Here is a 17,350-nt window from a genome sequence, read left to right on the forward strand (position 1 = left end):
TAGTGTTCGCGCGAGTTCGATAGGCAACTAGATTGAACTAATAATTGGGTTTCGTCACGCTTAATCAATCTGATGAAAAATAAGAAGGGGAAGCTACACGACAATTAGCATGCATGGTTTCAGGCAAGTTTACTGCATACATAGGTTCTAACTTCTAAGCGAAGCTATGGTTTTGACTGATCAATAATAACGAAAAGCATCCAGGTTGGAGTTGGAGCTCCGCTTGTTGCAGCTCCAGCCGGAAACAAGCATGGGCTGGCGTGTATCGAAACAGGTTCCAGGGCCCTCGAAGCCCAGGCCTCTCTCAGCCCTGATCAAAATGCGAGGCCCCATGGACCTATGGGCTGCACATATGGCCAGATCTTCTATTTCATCCCATATTTCAAACTTGTTTCTACAAACCGTTTCTTGTCCTCTATTTTACACACTCTACCATGCAGTCTCATGAGACATCTTTTTAAGTGAAACACATGAATGATACATTATAACAGGCACTTATACAATGATAAGGGGGCCTAATGTTTCTAAGGGAGAAAGTGAAAAAAAAAACGGGAAGAAAAAATGGGTCGTCTAGCTGAACAGCAGTGTCACTCCTCCGAGCGTTCAGAGCCTTCGTCGCTGTCGTTGCAAGGGACGGTGTAGTGGATCACGACACGGGCTCCGGACGACAGCCTGCACGAAGGGTTCAAAGCACAGCCCTCAATACCAGCCCTCGATGCCACTGCGTCAAGACGACGACGGGGCAAAAAACAAGAAGAAAGCATCGATCGAGTGCATTACCGAGCACTGACAAAGAGTTCACAGTAGGTTCAGGTAAAGAAAGGCCACGGGCGGCACTTAACTTTCCTCGATCTTGACGAGTTTCTCCTCCTTCCTGAACGACTCGGCCCCTGTGGTCGCGGACGCGACGGAGGCGTCGGCGAACCTCCTGCTCCCGTCCCCGGAGGCCGCGTCGTAGTCCCGCCGGGCCGAGGAGCTCCGCCGGCAGTCCGAGACGGGAGACCTGAGCGAGTCGCCCTTCGGGTGCAGGAAGGATGACAGGATCGGCGTCCGCGGGAGGCACCTCGTGCGCGACGACACGTCGTCGGCTTTATCCTCTTCGCGTCTTGTGCAGTCCAGAGCCTCGCCGGCCCTGCGGATTTGTTATGAAATAAAATATACATATATGCCATCAAAATGCTATTGCATTCATAAGTTGCAGTTCTTCCATGTAAATTTTGGACTTTTAACATACTGAAGAAACCATGATCCAGTAGCCACGCAGATAAATGGAATGGAACCCACTGTATTTTTAGCCGGCAACATTTTTTTAAAATAAAAATGGTCCTGCCAATAGAATGACAGATTGCAAGGATACAACTGACTGACAGCTTGGAAGGACACAACTGACTGTTCATGAGGATGAACCAACAGGGTCGCATCTGTTGTATTTCAGTAGAGCAACAGGAGAACCTTGCCTGGCAGCCAGCAGCGTGGTCCTATACAACTGACAAGCGGCTCGTGTTGTGAGGGTGAGGGGATCTCACCAGAATTTCAGAAGTGAATTGGTGACAGGAGGAGAAATCACCCTCCCATCTATATTTCTGGTCACATCAGTTTGCCATAGCTAGCCATGGCCCCTGTTCTAAGGACAGTCCTAACATTCAAATACGATTCCAAGAAAGTAAAATATTGGATCGATAAAACGGAGAGATGGCAGTGTTTTGCCATGTTGTTCCACGCCTCATTTACAAATCTCTCATTACCGATTTGGGACCCTGCAGACCTCAAATTCTCTCCCGGCAGGTAGATTCCCGTACTTTGGTATTTTTGTTTGATAGATACATGCCAGCTGCATGCTGGCGCTATATGACAACCCTACAGTGTTTCTGGTATCAACCTGTTAGTGTTGCCTTTTAGGCAACGGCAAAAGCAATGGTGCTAGTGTTCATAAATATTCTCCAGTACATGGCTCTTCTCCAACTCTTAACTCTCTGATCCCAAGCCTAAACCCAACCAATAACGGTTTGCGTCCCTATCAACAGTTTGTACAAAATTTTGGATTAAATGCCCACATGTCATCGGCTCGGCTCTACTCTTAATGAGACATAGTTTTCGAAAAGGAAACATAACTAACAGAAATCAAATTGGTAAGCTAAAAGCATGAGGGCAAGCAAACTCTGCAATGCATAATGGTACGAAGTCATGGATTAGAAGGTCTCGACACTTGGGTTGCAACATTTTTTTCTTCAAAATCGACAGCCAGTAAATAACATCAAAGAATCATGTACGGTTTCAACAGTTAGCCTAGACATATTTATGTGTGCCCAGATATCAAGTTGATTAAGCAGGATATCAAGAACATAGCAAAGCAGTGATCAAGCTTACCTTTCTGCATTGTAGGAAGAAGACCGTTTAAGCGCCGAATACCTCTCAGCCGGACCATCTCTTTGCGTCTTCTTGGTCTCAACAAGGCTCCCGCTGAAGTACTCCTTCTCCTCCAGCTTCATCCCCATCAACCTGGGGTTTTCCGACAGGTAGTCGAGCTCGCCCATCATCATGGTGCGCGAGATCAGCGGCGAGGGGAGGAACCTGAGGTTGGGGAACCTCGGCTTGCACGTCCGAACGACCCCAGCGTCCCCGTGACCCTTCACCGAGAGCGAGCCACAGGTGACGAGCTGCATCAGCACGCTCGCCGGCCTCAGCTTGGGGCAGGTGCGCGCGACGACGTCCTCCTCTTCGAGGATCCTGAAGCTGTCCGTCATCACGTTGTCCGCGCGTATCAGCGACTCTAGGCTCTCGGACTTGGCGCAGGTCGAGGGTACGGTCAGCGGAGTAGTGATGCACTGGCGCAGGAGCTCCCGGGAGATCCCGTGGAGGTCTGCCGACCGGCGAGGGTGGCTCTGCCGGTACTCTGCGATCTCACGGACGACGGCGTCGTGGTCCGTGCTCAGACTCTTCTTGCGCGGCAGCTCGAGCGCCCTGCGGCCCGCCGGCCTTCTGCCGAGATCGTCGGTCTGGGTTGCGGCGTCCGTGCAGCCGGTGGTGGGCCTGTGAGCTCTGAGCTCCACTGGGCTCGCAGACCCGCTCGCTGGCGGTTGCGTCCTCCTCTCGTTCCGCTGGGGCTCCAGCTCCTGTGGCTGTGACATGGAGCGATCCCTGCACGGAGACGGGGTGTCATCCTCCTCGTCTTGCGAAGGCACGGACGGTGACCGCCGGGCCTTGGCTTCTCTGACTGTCACGCTAGGCGGGGAGGATGGGTCGGATTGGTCTCTTGGCAGTGGCTGCCGCGCGCCCTCTTTCGGCCTGCTCTGTTGCTTCTGGTTGCCGTTGCTGACAGTGACAGGGTAAAATGGACCTGGACAGCCAGCCAGAAAACACTGGTCAGCGAGCAACCAGAGTACTGACACGAACTGAGGAGTTGAGCGCGCTGGATTTTCTAGTCCGAGTTTAGTGAGGTGGGGGTGGGGGGAATGCGAATTCAGAAGGGGAAGAGAAATGCTCACCCGAAGGGGATTGGTCCACGAGCTCGGAGCCCTTGAGCACGTACTCGCCGTCGGTTGCCGGGAGGACGAGGTCGTCCTCCGAAAGGTCGTGCCACACGAACCCGTTCTTGTAGCTCCTGAAACCATCGACTGATCGATCAACGCCGGGGAAAAAAACAGGTCAGGAAAATGTCACGGACAAGGAGCAGTGTCGCATTACCTCTTGCAGGACCACGAGTACATCGCGGCCATGCCCTTGCCGCGCACCATGTTCAGGTGATTAATCACATCTGAAGCCCGCCCGCCCGCCGCCACCCCGGGAAAAAGAGCAGAAAATAAGCCATCGTCGGTAGACGAGCACCCGCGGAGAAAACTGGAATTTGGATACGAGGACGCGCATCCGCTAGCTTACCTCTGAGATAGAGCCCCTCCGGCGAGGCCAGCGGCACCTCGACGAAGTGCGGGTGCTCGAGGTGGCGGCTCCGGGTGAGGTAGTACACCACCGGCACCTTCCGCGCCGCCGGCCTCCGGCGCTCGGGGCTCCGCGGCCGCCGCCCCCGGCTCTCCATCCTCGCCCAACCTGAGTTTCACACGCTCCTCCCCCTCCTAGGAAGAAACTGAAGTCGCGTCAGCAGCAGGAGAGAATCCGGAAAACCCGCGGCTGGCTGGCTGGCTTGTGGCTGCCCCTGCTGCCCTTCAGTTACATCACATCAGACGACGGCGGCACAAAATGCAAGCCTGGCAACTTCCCAATTTCCCATCGAGTAATTAAATAATATAAACAAGACAAGGACAGGGGACGAGTCTGCAGCGGAGTGAGGGAGGGGTACCTCGAGCTCCAAGTCGAGATTAGCGGGCGGGCGCCTCCAGACCCTGCATTCGCCGGCGGCGCCGAGACTGGACCTCGCTGGTGCCGGCAACCAGATCAGAATCGGGACGAGAAGAGAGAGAGAGAGTCGGCTGGGCACGGGGCAAGGCGCGGCGCGCGGTCCTTTTCGAGGTCACTGGCGCGGGCACATGAGGGGGCGGGGCACCGGGGAACTGATCCCAAACTTTCCTCTCATATCTTTGGCGCTGCTGCAGCGGGGGAGCGGGCGATGTGACCACAGCAAGGGCCAAACGGGCGCGTACAAACAAAAACCCCTCGGTTGGAGCTTTCCCCCCGGCCGGTGACGGCGCGGGAGTGGAGTGGAGTGGAGGGGAGGGGGCGTGGGATGGGAGGCAGGCGCGGACACGCGGGTGCGTCCAAGCCTCAACAGGGTCGGTTTACAGCGAGGCGTGGCGTGGCCGCGTGGGGAGGAGCACGACGAGAGGGAAAGCAGCGGGACGAGACGAGCTCAACAAGGCAATGGCTGCATTGAATCGGGGCGGGGCGGGCCTGCAGAACGGGAGCCTTTTCGGGCGAGCAGAAGCAGGCAAGGGAATGACTTTTTCCCTCGTCCTCTCGACGGCGAGTCTGCGGCGGCCTGCGCCTGGTGCGCGTCAGGTTAATGGCGGGGAAGGGAAAAGGGGTAGAGAGCACGGGCCAGCAGGGGCGCAGCCAGGAGCTCGAGGTCAAACGGCAGTATGTATGGCGCAGGGGAATAAAGCAGCGGGTACTGGGACTGGGACTGCGGATGCGGGCGACGGGAAGAGAACAGGAGGGGAGCCGGTGGCATTGATTGCGCTTGCGCCCGTCGCGCCAATGCCTGCCTAGCCGCGGAGCGCGGAGGCCGGAGACGGCTCGGCGGTCATTGGCGGAAAGTGCAAGCACCGGGTGGGTTAATCATGGACCTCCCTCCCTCCCATTGCGGTGTGGAGACGTGGATTGGTTCGTTGGCGTCCGGTAGCGGCACGCACGGGACAGAGGAGACACACCCCTCTTGACGAGACTTGACCCTTCTACTACCAAACAGAGAAATAGCCATGACCCTATCCCTCCGGGTGCAACAACCAGCTGAAAGATTGTTTTATCCTGGAGTACCTATCAAACAGAAAAGAAAAAAAAAAGGCAAACACAGTCCACGGCTCCCCGCTCCAAGCAAACAAAAGAAATCAGAGCCTGTCCTCACCGCATCTCAGGCTGACCTTGTGGCGCGCCGAGCTGCCCTGCGCCTGCGTCTAGGCTTAGTGTGGTGCCGCCGATGCCGCCCGAGCCGGCCCGGAAGACCCCTCTGACGGTGAAAAGGGCTGGCGTGGTAAATCATTGTAGAGCGCCGTGTACGAAAAGCTTCCAGCTTTATGATACAACAGCTTTTATGCGTGCCGAATGTCCTACGGAGTCACTAGCCAAGCGTTTAGTTGTCCGCACAATGAGAGCCAAGACTTATATGCATTGACCATGATCTAAAGTAGCGTGTTTGATTCGATGCATCTAAGAGGCTGACCGTGCAAGAACTAATGTAGCATAGGCTTATTTGACTGTACCTGCACATACGCATGAAACGGTCGTATCTGGTGGACAAGGCTTGCACGAGCCTAGCTGTACGCGCACAACCATCCAACCACGTAATCCAATCACGCAGTATAGGGACGTTTCCGAGACCATGAATCAGTTTTACAAGGATAAGAGTACAAGAGATAGTTAAAGAACTGTACAATATAATTCTATTTCTTTAAGTTATGTACAAATAATTATTTGGAAATGGACACTTTTCAAAAAAAAAAAAAAAAAACTAGAAACTCCACGTTAAATGGGTTTGTACATACCTTAGGGCTGATTTGGTGATTAGGGATCCCAAGGGGAACCATGGGGGAGAAATTCCCTTGTAGTTCAATTTTGAATAGCAAGAGGATTTCTTCTTCTCGGGATCCCGGGTCACCAAATCAGTCCTTAAGGATATGTACAAACTAGAGATCTCGGTTAGTTTTCTAAGTATAGGCATGCTAATGGCAAAAAAATCCAATCCACTTCCATCCATACCTAAATATAATAACTTTGATATCCATCTCACATCCACTCTAAAATATAAGAATAAAATTAAACCCAATACCCAATAATATTATTGACCCCAAACCAACCTGTAATTGGGTGGAAACCTAGTGGGTTCAGCTTATTGTCTCACATCAAGCCAACTGCATACACATACACTGATACACAGTGACAAATTTATGGGTAGTTTCAATGACGTACAAAAAATATAGTCCACGACATAAAAACAGTGACAATAATATTATACACTAATACAAAAACAAGTTTGGTCGATGAACATATAGGTCTCCAGAAAATAACAAAAAACATCGGTTAAAGATCCTTAATGAACAATTATCTTTTTGGCAGGAAATATAAACTAGCAGCAATGAAAAGAGTCTCTAATCAAGCTCGAAGCTACCAACAGTGGAAAGGCACATCTATGTAACATCAGAAGCCCACCGAACGACACATAAATCTCCATGGAAGTGAAAAGAAAATAACCATGTGTCTGCTAGCCGTGCCGGGCCGGCCCGGTAGCGCGCTGGCCCATCTGAGTATATTGTATAATTTAACAAAAAAATGTGTAGCTATGAGGCTTAAACACACACCCACGTATATGAGAGACTTAAACACACCAACCTAGCCAATGCGGTTGTAATTTTATTGTGTTATATGTTGAATTATTATACTTAATATATGTAAACTATTATCTTTAAAATAAAAAATGTAACTGTGTCGTGCCTGTGCCAGCACTATGGGTCGAGATGGCGGCCCAGGCACGGCACTATACTAGCCGGGCCGGGTTGTGCCTGGGTCGTGCCTTTTCGTGTCATGTCTGGACTGGTCCATCGTGTTAGTTCCAATTGGCCATCTATAGCGCCAGGGGACAGGGGACAGGGGGTCGGCGTCTAAGTGTGAAAGTGTCTAATTAGCGTCGGGCGTCAGCAGGAGCCAGGGGAGATCCGTCCGCCGAGGCGAATACTTGGGGAGAGAGGAGACTCCGGTCGCTGGGGCAGGGAGCAGGATGTGACCGTTGGTGCACAGGTGAAGACTTGGGGAGTTAGGGTTCAGTTGGGTATGTTGGGACTTGGGACTAAGTTGGGAGTCGACTCGAATACAGTCATACGGTCTACGGATGGGTGAAGACCCATGGAAGCCCACACCTATGCAAACCCATCTACACCCATGGGTATCAACCATTTTGATCACAATACAAAATAAACCCACCCAACCCAATCCATTCACAATTAAAACCTATCACAACCCACCAAAATAAACCCATTTCTTAAACCCACTAAAAATACCCGCTTACACCCACCCCGTTTGCAAGCCTATCCAAGTATAAGAGATGTCTATTAGACTGTGTGATATGTTGAATTAATGAGGATCTAGTCCATATTAATATTCAATAATAGTCAATGTTAGAGACCCACTTTAATGCTACGGTGTACTGTTACTTTAGTACCATACCAGAAGTTTAAAGGACAATTCACTCAATTTAAATAGGTGGACCATTGGTGCATCTATTGGGAAGCTAAGAAAAGGATGAAGGACTGCCACACACATGCACACTGCACACCACCGGCCGAGCCGGGCCGTGGCCATGGCTATAGTCCGAATATTCCTTCCTAACTGTTGCACATTTTGCCTAGAGTGATGATCGTCCATTACTGTTGTATGTTACTGGCCGCATTTCATGTGTTATGGCTAGTAACGATGAGTTGTAATGGCTGTCAGCTAGTAACGGTCGTCACTCATGGCGTCAGTTTCTAGCTGACCGTAACGGTAGCTCTGATGGCGACCGTTACTGTCCGTTGGCCTCCCTCTGCGCGTGTATATATACGGAGGAGGTGAGGCTGCTTCTGGTTACGACACAACATTACGTACTCGCTCTGCACTACAGTCTCAGACGCATTGCATACAACCATTCTTGTCCCACCTTCTGCGAGCATAGAGAGTGTGGGAGTACAGGCCTCCGAAATCGCCGTCCGCATAGCGACACTTGCACGGGTGTGCAGACAATCAGGTTTTTTTGGGGAGCATACTCGCGACTGCTCACTCTGTCCGCTCAACCAGCACTGATCAAGTTCCTCGTCGCCAACGTCGTTCGAGGGATTGTACTGCGTACATCTGCCTGCGTCGACTACGTACGACTACATCGAACATACACACGAGATGTCTCGTGTGAATGGAGCCACTGATGCCTTGAGCATCGATCCCTCCGTAGGGTACACTATGTTCTTAGTATTTGTGTATATTTTAATGTTGTTTACTTCTTATGTGAGTAGTGATACACATATGCACATATATGTCGTCACATACATCATTGTGATTTTCTGGATTAAATTAAAACTGAAGAGGTGGCGTAGTAAGATGATAATGTGGTTGATTGCAATGAACTGCTATCACGCCGCATAAGGGAAACTCGAACAGTTCACTCCTGAGAAGGAGAGAATGTTCGACGTTGCCGATAACCTGTTTCGAGGCGCCGTGATTGGCGCTCTTGCCAACAAGTATGTTGATTCTTATCTAACGTGCACATCTGCAAAAGAGTTATGGGATGCATTAGATGAGAAGTTTGGTGTTTCTGATGCTAGTAGCGAGCTGTACATCATGGAGCCGCTGTGTTGACTACAAGATGGTTGAGAACCGTTCTGTAGTTGAACAGGCTCATGAAATACAGGCACTGGCTAAGGAACTCGAACAGTTCCCATGTGTCTTGCCTAACAAGTTCATAGTTGACGGTATTATTGTTAAGCTGCCACCTTCTTGGACGGATTTTGCTATCACTCTAAAACATAAGAGACAAGAGTTTAGCGTGGCTGAGCTTATTGGGTCTCTTGATGTTGAGAAGAGGGCGAGAGCAAAAGACACTTGTGGAAAAGGAGTTAAGATTTCTAGTGCCAATGTAGTACAAAAGAAGTGCAAATATAATTGCCGACGAACAAGAGCAAACAAACAAATGAGAGGAGGGAAAACAACGTATGAAAATACTTATATTGCTGCTAACGGTAGCACCCTAGTACTACTGCTCAGTTGTGGGAGCAGACATCCGTACCTGAAAGGATCTACCAACTAGAATAACCGTTAACCCGTGTCCATAGTATATATGCAGTAACAGTCTATACAAGTGTTGAGATTATCTTTAGAAAACATGGCACTGATATGACATGGATGAAATTGCAGATGCGCGCGTCTCAATAAAGCTCCAGAAACCAGTCTCAGCAAAGCACCTAGTTACTTGAGAACGAGAAGGTTGACCACGCGTATATCCAAGGTCACCCAGGCATTAGCTACTGAGCACGTACCTCAGTAGGAGGGCAGGGCACGCCCCAGTCCCCACGGCCACTAGACAGGCACGGCCGAGGAAACCAGGAACACAGACGCAGACAGGGCGTCGAGCAAACCAGGACAGGACAGGAGCGCATGTTAGTAGGGTCGGCACGGCTGGACTGACCAGGCCAGCAGTAGCTGTGCTCTCCTTTTGTCACGGCGTGTCGCTGACAAAATACCCATCGCAAGTCTGCACTCCCTTTGTCTAACAGTGATGGCCTGATCTTGCAGACATTCCGATCTGGAGTCGAGCACGAGCCCCATGCCGCCAACAGTTCGGCTGTGCATTCTTTTGGACTCCCTCCCGCCACGGGAATACAGTACTACAATATGTATATGCGCGCGCGCGCAGAGAGAGAGAGAGAGAGATTTACGCACCACAAGGGAGTACTATACTATACTATGGTACCGTTGATTTCTGTGTACAGATGTGTAAACTACCCATCCTTACAGACGTATTATGTGTACATCGCTGCTTCCGATCAGTGGAAACACAGCCTCAGTAGTATGTAAGTATGTACCCATTTCCATCCCAGCTGAAGTGAGCCCGAGGTATATATGGACGGTCACCTCGCGTTGCAGCACTGCGCGACGCCTCGCCGTAGCTTCTCCCAGAGGCACACCATCTGCGCCGGCGACTGGTAGTGCGCGGTGAGGTAGCCAGCGACGCAGCCGGACTGGCAGAACCCGGCGCTGTGGACGTACGCCACGGCGCTCCCCGGCCCCGAGCGGTTGAAGTTGAACTGCCCCACCCACATCCCCATGCTCACGTCCTCCATCTTGAACAGCTGAGGAAGAAACGCAATCATTTGTTGTTGTTTATTCCCTTGACGACTCAATATGTAATCATTTGTTAAGCGCCCGTGCACTGCTGCATGGTGATGGGCACGGCTTTTGACTTTGGGTAAATCTTTTCAGGGTCAGGCATGACTGGGGGTTCGTGTTTTTTTTTTATTTATTTATTTTTCTGTTCTCATCAAGAGTGGCATCATCCACGGGAACCGAAGTTAAAGCAGCAGGTGGGTTCTTGAGTGCTAGTGTGGATCCCATTTGGTTTGCAGGATGCAGCTAATGTCTCCCTCTGATGCGAAAGGAGTAGAGGGATCTTACATTTAGTCGGCCGTTCTCCATTCCAGATGCGACGAAGTTTGCAATGTCAGAAGAAACGACATAGCCTGCGCCATCAGCATAGGGCGGGTACTCTTCTCTGGGCCACTCCTGGAATTTGAAACAAAGTTACAAAAGAGTGAAACTGATACACCTCAATCATGCTCGCAGTGGCGACAGACAATTAGCCTACATGATTACAGGAGACAATAATGTATTCACCTGGACATCTTGTGATGCTCGTGAAGTGACAGCCAATTACTCTGCCCATTCCTTTCATAGAGGAAAGGAGAGACTACACTAGTTGGACGTTGGGTCCCACCTTCTAAGATCCAATTACCCTATTCTTATCATGTTCATTGACGTCGTACGTAGAACCATGCCTGAACCATGCCTTCAGTTGTAGCACAATGTCTAGAATGTCCTTCTGTGGATGGTGCAGGTATGTTATGTCGTATCTATGGACATCGTGGTCGGTAGCCGGTGTAGCCTTATGTATTTAATAATACTTTATGATACACTGACAATCTAACATCCACACGCGTGTCTACCGGATCAATGCAAGTACCGAATATTGATCTCGAGTACATTACTGCCTAAGTCATGGTGATAGTACACATGCCATGCCTATAATGTCGCGCATCACACATTTAATGTATTATACAAGATACTTATTAGATAAGCTAGCACTATGGACCCACCAATAGACCCAATGTGTGTCTAGGCCGCAATGCCCTCAGTGGGTCTAGGCTCATCCTTCGTCTTGTGGATAGGATTAGGCTTAGCTGCAGCAAGTCCCTTGTTTCCTCGAGAGGCCTTAGGCTCTGAGGGGTTCAGGGCCCGACTGTTCATATTACACGAGGTCGAGGACCCACGAGCTAGTAGACATCCTGGAGCGACTGAGTGTCGTTGAGTGACCCGAGGGTCAGAGGGCTTCACGCACCTAAATTCTTCATTGGCACTATGAGACACGAGGGCCCCAAGAAACTTAGATTATGAGCACCCTAGGGCATGTTGGCGCGGGGGACGTTGACTGTGAGTGGCTGAGTGCCCGAGGGACCAAGGGCACCAGGGACTTTGATTACTCCAGCTGGGGACATCCTGGGGCTTTGGGTGCTCCAGACCTTAATCCTTTCTTTCGGACTAGCATCGTAAGTGTGGAGGTGCACCGGACCTTAGAGGGTCCCAGGACTGTTAGTGGTCCTTGGGACCTGTAGAGTAGATGCCATTCTTTCTTTCGAAGTGTCCCGATATTAAGTTAGTGAAGCCTCCGCACTCGACGGGGCCTGAGATTCTGAGAAGGTCCCGAAGCATAAAGCCCTAGGAGCAGTGGTCTTAGTGGCTAGGCCCTGCGATAGCTTCGTATACCAGGATGTTTGAATGTATCTTGACAGCATCCAGGGTATGGCCTTCACCGGAGGTTGATAACATGCCTAACAAATATCTTGCAAACCATTTGTTCAGTCAAACTTAGTATGACAGCACTTCCAAAGGATAGCACATCAATAGAGTAGTGATGCAGGTGTGAATGGAAATGGCAGACCACCCACTTTAGCAATCAGAAAATGCATGGGTTCAATCAATGCACCACAAATAGATTGATCTGTCTTCCTGAACTCCTGGAACATGAACTACTCTGTTGTATTTATACCATGAATATTTCACTACTTTTCACATCTTAAGCCATATAACTGGAGTAATAATCAATCTGTAATCTTAAAAATAAGCTATAGACATGACATTTTACCTCATATGAGACAGCCCATTTTCCCTCCCGCAGTGGCCTGTGGTAGTAGTTCATGTTCCCTAAATAGAAGCTTTTGCCATCTGGGATTTTCTTAACTTCAGCCATTACCGAATCAAGCCCAACAAAGGTATCATCATCACACTTCATGACGTACTTTGCCGGAACAACACGAGCCTTGAAAGTTCAAACAACAACATAACATGAAAAAAACGGGGTAGCATGTGCATAAAAACTCTCACAAAATGCACTTGAAATACTCTTATAATGTGTTTATCCACCCTTGTGCTACATACCACATAGTCACAAATGGCAACAGTCTTCAGAACAACCAGATCATAGCTATCCGCAAAAGGCACAATGACAATGTCCCTGAAGAAATCTGCCTCTTTTATCAAATCTTCATTCACTTCCTTTCTGCCGTTCTGCCCTAAAACATGTTTCAGTTATTATGTTCCTATCAAGACAAAAGCAGACAAAGACAAAATTTTCAAGGTATTAAATTACCAATGCAACAAAAAAACGTGCCACTATGCTTGATGAATTTCGCACCAAAGACATCCAAGATCTCCTCACAGCCATACGCTCAGTGAAATGGCTCCCCGCTGAAAGGATGCCTATGAACAGTTCAACATTCTCTTTGCCAAGAGGAGGGGTTTTTAGTTCTGTCAGCAACTCCAGATTTCTTTGTACAATACTTGGATGAGTTGTTGGTAAAGAACCAGCTACTATTGATTTGATGTCAATATTACCATTCACAGACAAGATTGTGGCATCCTCAAGAAGAAAGCCCTTGATACCAAAAAAAAAACACCAACACATTAGAACACTGCCAATTAAGAAACAAGAACATGGCACGCATAAACTAAATCAAGTAAATGGTTCAGAAAGGAAGCTCAGCTTACAACACGGTAAGGAAAAGATGTGACATGCTTCCCGTCAACATGAAAATGGTAACCTTCTAAACCAGCACTTAGTGTTAGGACAAACATTTCTTCTTCCAAGAATGGATATGGCCAATGTAACCAATTTCTGTTATTCTTTCCAGCAACACGGTTCCGCAACCACAATCTCTTCAACTCCTCTGATGCGTCATCAATGTTTTTAGACCATTCCTCGCATGTCACTAATCCATCAACTGCACCACAGGTTAGCAATAAAGAGATCTGACATCAATTATCTGCAAAACTTTTTTTTCATGATGTCAACAGTTCTCATTACAAACAATTTATGCACAGTGCCATCATGTTATCAGACAGGTATCCTCCAGGAATCAGGTATACATTTTAACTATGAAGATGTTGGGTAACATTTTGTAGAAACTAGAAAGGATTGTGACCTCCATCTCTATGGCCTATAATATATAAACGGGTTCATCAACAGAAACATTTTGTACAATGTTATATAAATTATGTAAGACTAAAGAGACAGAACCTTCCTTTTTTCAAAAAAAAAAAAAAGGAAACAAAAAAAGATAGAATTCACATCTATTCTGTGTTGTTCATGATTGCACAACTGAACGCTCAGCTTACAAATGCTTGATGGGAGGTTCAGTTATACTGGGTTTCACCTGTTGCTGAGCTAGGAATAGCAACAACTAACAGACACACTACATCAGAAAATCATGACATGAGCACTAGCACTAGTGCACTACAGCTAACAGATATGCTACAACAGGACATGATAACACGGTTACTGTGATGTTCAAGAAAAAGAAACAACCATGAATTGCCGTTACCACGTGTGCCAACAGCCCTAGTAAAAATGGTGACAGAGGATGAGAGGACTCCATTATGTATAAGTAGTTTGCATGGCTTCGCTATTCTGGACAATGAGGCATTTATCCTTTTCTAGAAACATCAACTTACCAAAGGAAACTTATTGTTGGGAAGGACCAGAACGGGTTGTGCATGTTCTTGGGCTCGTTCAGTACTCCTACAGTTTGTCCAAGATCACCTAAACAATCTTGCTGCCCTCTTCGAAAGAACAATTACTACAGTACTCCTAGAACGGCATTTTCATATTTACACTTTGTTAGTAGTTTCCCAATGTCGGCATGACATACCGTTCCAACAATAAAAGTAGCAACACTATGGCTATCAGTATCTTATGTACTAGTACAAATTGAGCACCAGTACCAGTTCCCGCAATTTTCTCTCTGAACAGTTCCTTAGAATCCGGCAATCCGCTGGTACAGTCAGGTTGCAGACAAATAACCCCATATGTCAAAAGCTACTATGTTAATCAATGGAACGTCCCAAAAGAGCCGAGAGGCAGAGACTTTTTGTGCACCAACCGTACGAGCAAAACTACAATCATAGTAACACCTACCCTGAAGGCGCTAACAACAGCTCTCTTAATGCAAACTGACATCCTAATTTACTCTGTTGAGTACCATCACGTCCCCCCCCCACTATATGTAAACTGGTTCCTCACGGATTTGGGCCACCATTGATGATTAATCCTCCAGTTTATTTAACAGTATCACTATCACCGTGCAATCATGAAGAAGACATTGACGGTAAGAAGTACCACTGGTACTGTCACAGCAAGCAAGGAAGAGACAGGGGCACTGACGCACCTGTCTCCAAGTCGGGGCGCGACCGACGGCCGTCGCACCGGAGCGCGGGGCCCCATTGTCCGCGGAAGCGCGTGTTCATCTCGATCACCGGGCGGCGGCTCCAGTCCCCGCTGAGCCGCGGGTTAAAGTGCAGGATCCTCGGCGCCTCGTCCCCGTCCCCTTCCCCGCGCAGCTCCACGGCAAACTGCGCCACGGCGGCAGCGCCTCGACCGCCCCGCGGCGCGCCGACCACCGTGACGTGCGACCCCAGAGTCAGCCCGCATGGCAGGGGCAGCAGGACGCCGCCGCCAGCGCCGCGGAGCTGCGCGCCCGACCGCACGATCGAGGCCGGGCACCGCGCCGCGCCGGGACCCGCGGGCGGCGGCGCGGGGGCGGACGGCGAGGAGGAGGAGAGGACGTCGCGGAGGAGGCGCCCGCCGGACCGGAAGGCGCGCGCGGCGGCCGCGTGCAGCGGCGGGGCGGCGTCGAGCGCGCGCACGTCGAGGGTGGCGACGGGCAGCCGCCGATGCTGCCGGGACGACGAAGCGGCCTTCTGCGCCGTGCCCGTGTCGGAGGAGCTGAGGAGGCGGTCGGCGGAGTGCAGGGAGAAGGTTGCGACCGAAATGAGCGCGGCGAAGGGGAGGAGCAGCAGCACCGGGCGGAGGCCGCCGGTGCGGCGTTGCCGGCGCATGGGCGACGCCGGCGGCACGTGTTGGGTTTTAGGGAGGGTGGTGAGCGACTGAGCGGTGACGACGAGGAAGAGGGAAACGGTGCGCGACTGCGCGGCGGGGGTGCGTCGAGCTTTGGAAAATTCGCGAGGTTTCAAAGTGCGGGAGAGGAGAAGGCCGTGTCCGTGTCGTTTCTTATAATTTTTTGCCCACCGCGTGCAGTGCACGTCCTTTCGGAGTTTGCCAATTGCGGGTTCTTGTTCTCGTCTGGTTTGTTTGCACTCAAGACGTTGCCATTCGCTTGAGATAAAGGATACAGTACCTGGGTACACTATACAACTAACAACAAATTAATTGAAGAAAATGTGTTGTACTATCATCATCATAAAGACCTAAATCGGCTCTTTATTAACATCAGCATAGCGTCGCGTACCGGCTGTTTTTAATTAAGGGTCCAAAAGTAAATGAAAGACTTTATATCGTCGTCTCCTGTTTGTATGCAAATGTAATAGTGTTTTACTAAAGTAACAGTAAATAACTAGCAAACATATGCGTTTAGGAATAACGTTGTTGATGCATACCGTTCATTGTATACGTTCGTCATTCATTGACTCATTGTACACGTACCGACGTACGTCCGTTATTCACTTATTATATCTCATAAATTATGTGATGTTCCATGCATGAGACCACCTACAACTACAAGACAGTGTCAACGTCCTTGAACTCAGTATAGTTTCAAATTTTACGCATAACTCCCTGCTTAGTTAGGATTTGAGTGGGCGAGAAAGTCGATCGTTGCACCGCCTCCGATCGAGCAGAAATCAACGCGAACACGCCACGCGGGCGCAGCGGGGCAGGCAGATGGCGACGGGCCTAGCAGGCGCGTGGCGGCGGCGGCGGTCGATTATTACGGCGCCCTCCGCCATAGGATGATCCGCCATCCGGCCGGCATGCTCCCCCTCCTCGTCGTCGTCGTCGCATTCGAGAGTTCACGTCCGCGGACCGCGTCGAGCTGGCCCTTGACGTAAACTCCAAAACTCATTTGTCAGGTTCAAAAATTGTTTGGATTGAAATAATGCCCGATTTTGAAGGTTGGCAATAATCTAATTGGTGCACCACCTGATCAGCAGCCGAATCTCTTTATCTTAAGAAGAAAATAATATTAAGCCTCTGTCGCCTCCAAAGAGGAAAACATTCACTAACAAGTGCATGGACGAAACGAAAAGGGTGGGACAATAATATGATTTATTATAGCAGTAGTGATGGTAATGATGGACCGACCTCCGAAAGTGACGAAGATAACCCTATGACATCGAAGACAAAAGAAGGTCAAGTTCAAACGAAGCTCATGGTCCAATACTGCAAGAGGCTATCAATAGCTCTCATGATCACGAAGACGACGACAGTAGATCCGAACCAAAGCAAAGAGGAAGCCTCCTTTGTTGTAGCTCAACTATTGTTTAGAGCATCTCCAACAACGTGACCTATAAAAATATCCTATAATTTGAAAATAAGTATATTTTATAAAATTTAGGGCACCAACAAAACACTTCGCTCCAACAGTAAAGCCCTAAATCT

General features: G+C 49.5%; 2 protein-coding genes across 9 annotated transcripts; both read right to left on the reverse strand.

The window, feature by feature from the left end:
* Positions 1 to 342: 342 nt before the first annotated feature.
* On the reverse strand, positions 343 to 5,189 carry LOC103643835 (protein UPSTREAM OF FLC). Of its 7 annotated transcripts, none has more exons than XR_002266518.1 (7): positions 4,295 to 5,189; positions 3,877 to 4,070; positions 3,685 to 3,754; positions 3,486 to 3,601; positions 2,368 to 3,337; positions 781 to 1,132; positions 343 to 672 (listed from the first exon to the last, which is right to left on the reverse strand). XR_002266518.1 is itself a non-coding variant. In XM_008666998.2 (7 exons), the coding sequence occupies exons 2-7, from the start codon at positions 4,031 to 4,033 to the stop codon at positions 588 to 590; spliced, it is 1,689 nt and encodes a 562-aa protein (XP_008665220.1). In that variant the 5' UTR covers positions 4,034 to 4,070; positions 4,295 to 5,189; the 3' UTR covers positions 343 to 587. The 7 variants fall into 7 exon arrangements, 4 of the variants coding, with proteins under 4 accessions (XP_008665220.1, XP_008665221.1, XP_008665217.1 ...); XR_004855571.1 differs by having other exon boundaries at positions 3,877 to 4,081; XR_561334.2 differs by having other exon boundaries at positions 3,877 to 4,209.
* A 4,870-nt stretch (positions 5,190 to 10,059) lies between these two features.
* Positions 10,060 to 16,007, reverse strand: LOC100272858 (uncharacterized). 2 transcript variants are annotated; one of them, XR_004855907.1, is made up of 8 exons: positions 15,123 to 16,007; positions 13,447 to 13,679; positions 13,049 to 13,333; positions 12,838 to 12,966; positions 12,545 to 12,718; positions 11,020 to 11,224; positions 10,801 to 10,908; positions 10,060 to 10,478 (listed from the first exon to the last, which is right to left on the reverse strand). XR_004855907.1 is itself a non-coding variant. In NM_001367775.1 (7 exons), exons 1-7 carry the CDS (start codon positions 15,790 to 15,792, stop codon positions 10,257 to 10,259), a joined length of 1,821 nt encoding a protein of 606 aa, NP_001354704.1. In that variant the 5' UTR covers positions 15,793 to 15,918; the 3' UTR covers positions 10,065 to 10,256. The 2 variants fall into 2 exon arrangements, 1 of the variants encoding a protein (NP_001354704.1); NM_001367775.1 differs by lacking the exon at positions 11,020 to 11,224 and having other exon boundaries at positions 10,065 to 10,478; positions 15,123 to 15,918.
* Positions 16,008 to 17,350: the final 1,343 nt, after the last annotated feature.

This window comes from Zea mays, chromosome 1 (assembly GCF_902167145.1).
Source record: "Zea mays cultivar B73 chromosome 1, Zm-B73-REFERENCE-NAM-5.0, whole genome shotgun sequence".
Taxonomy (NCBI): Eukaryota; Viridiplantae; Streptophyta; class Magnoliopsida; order Poales; family Poaceae; genus Zea; species Zea mays.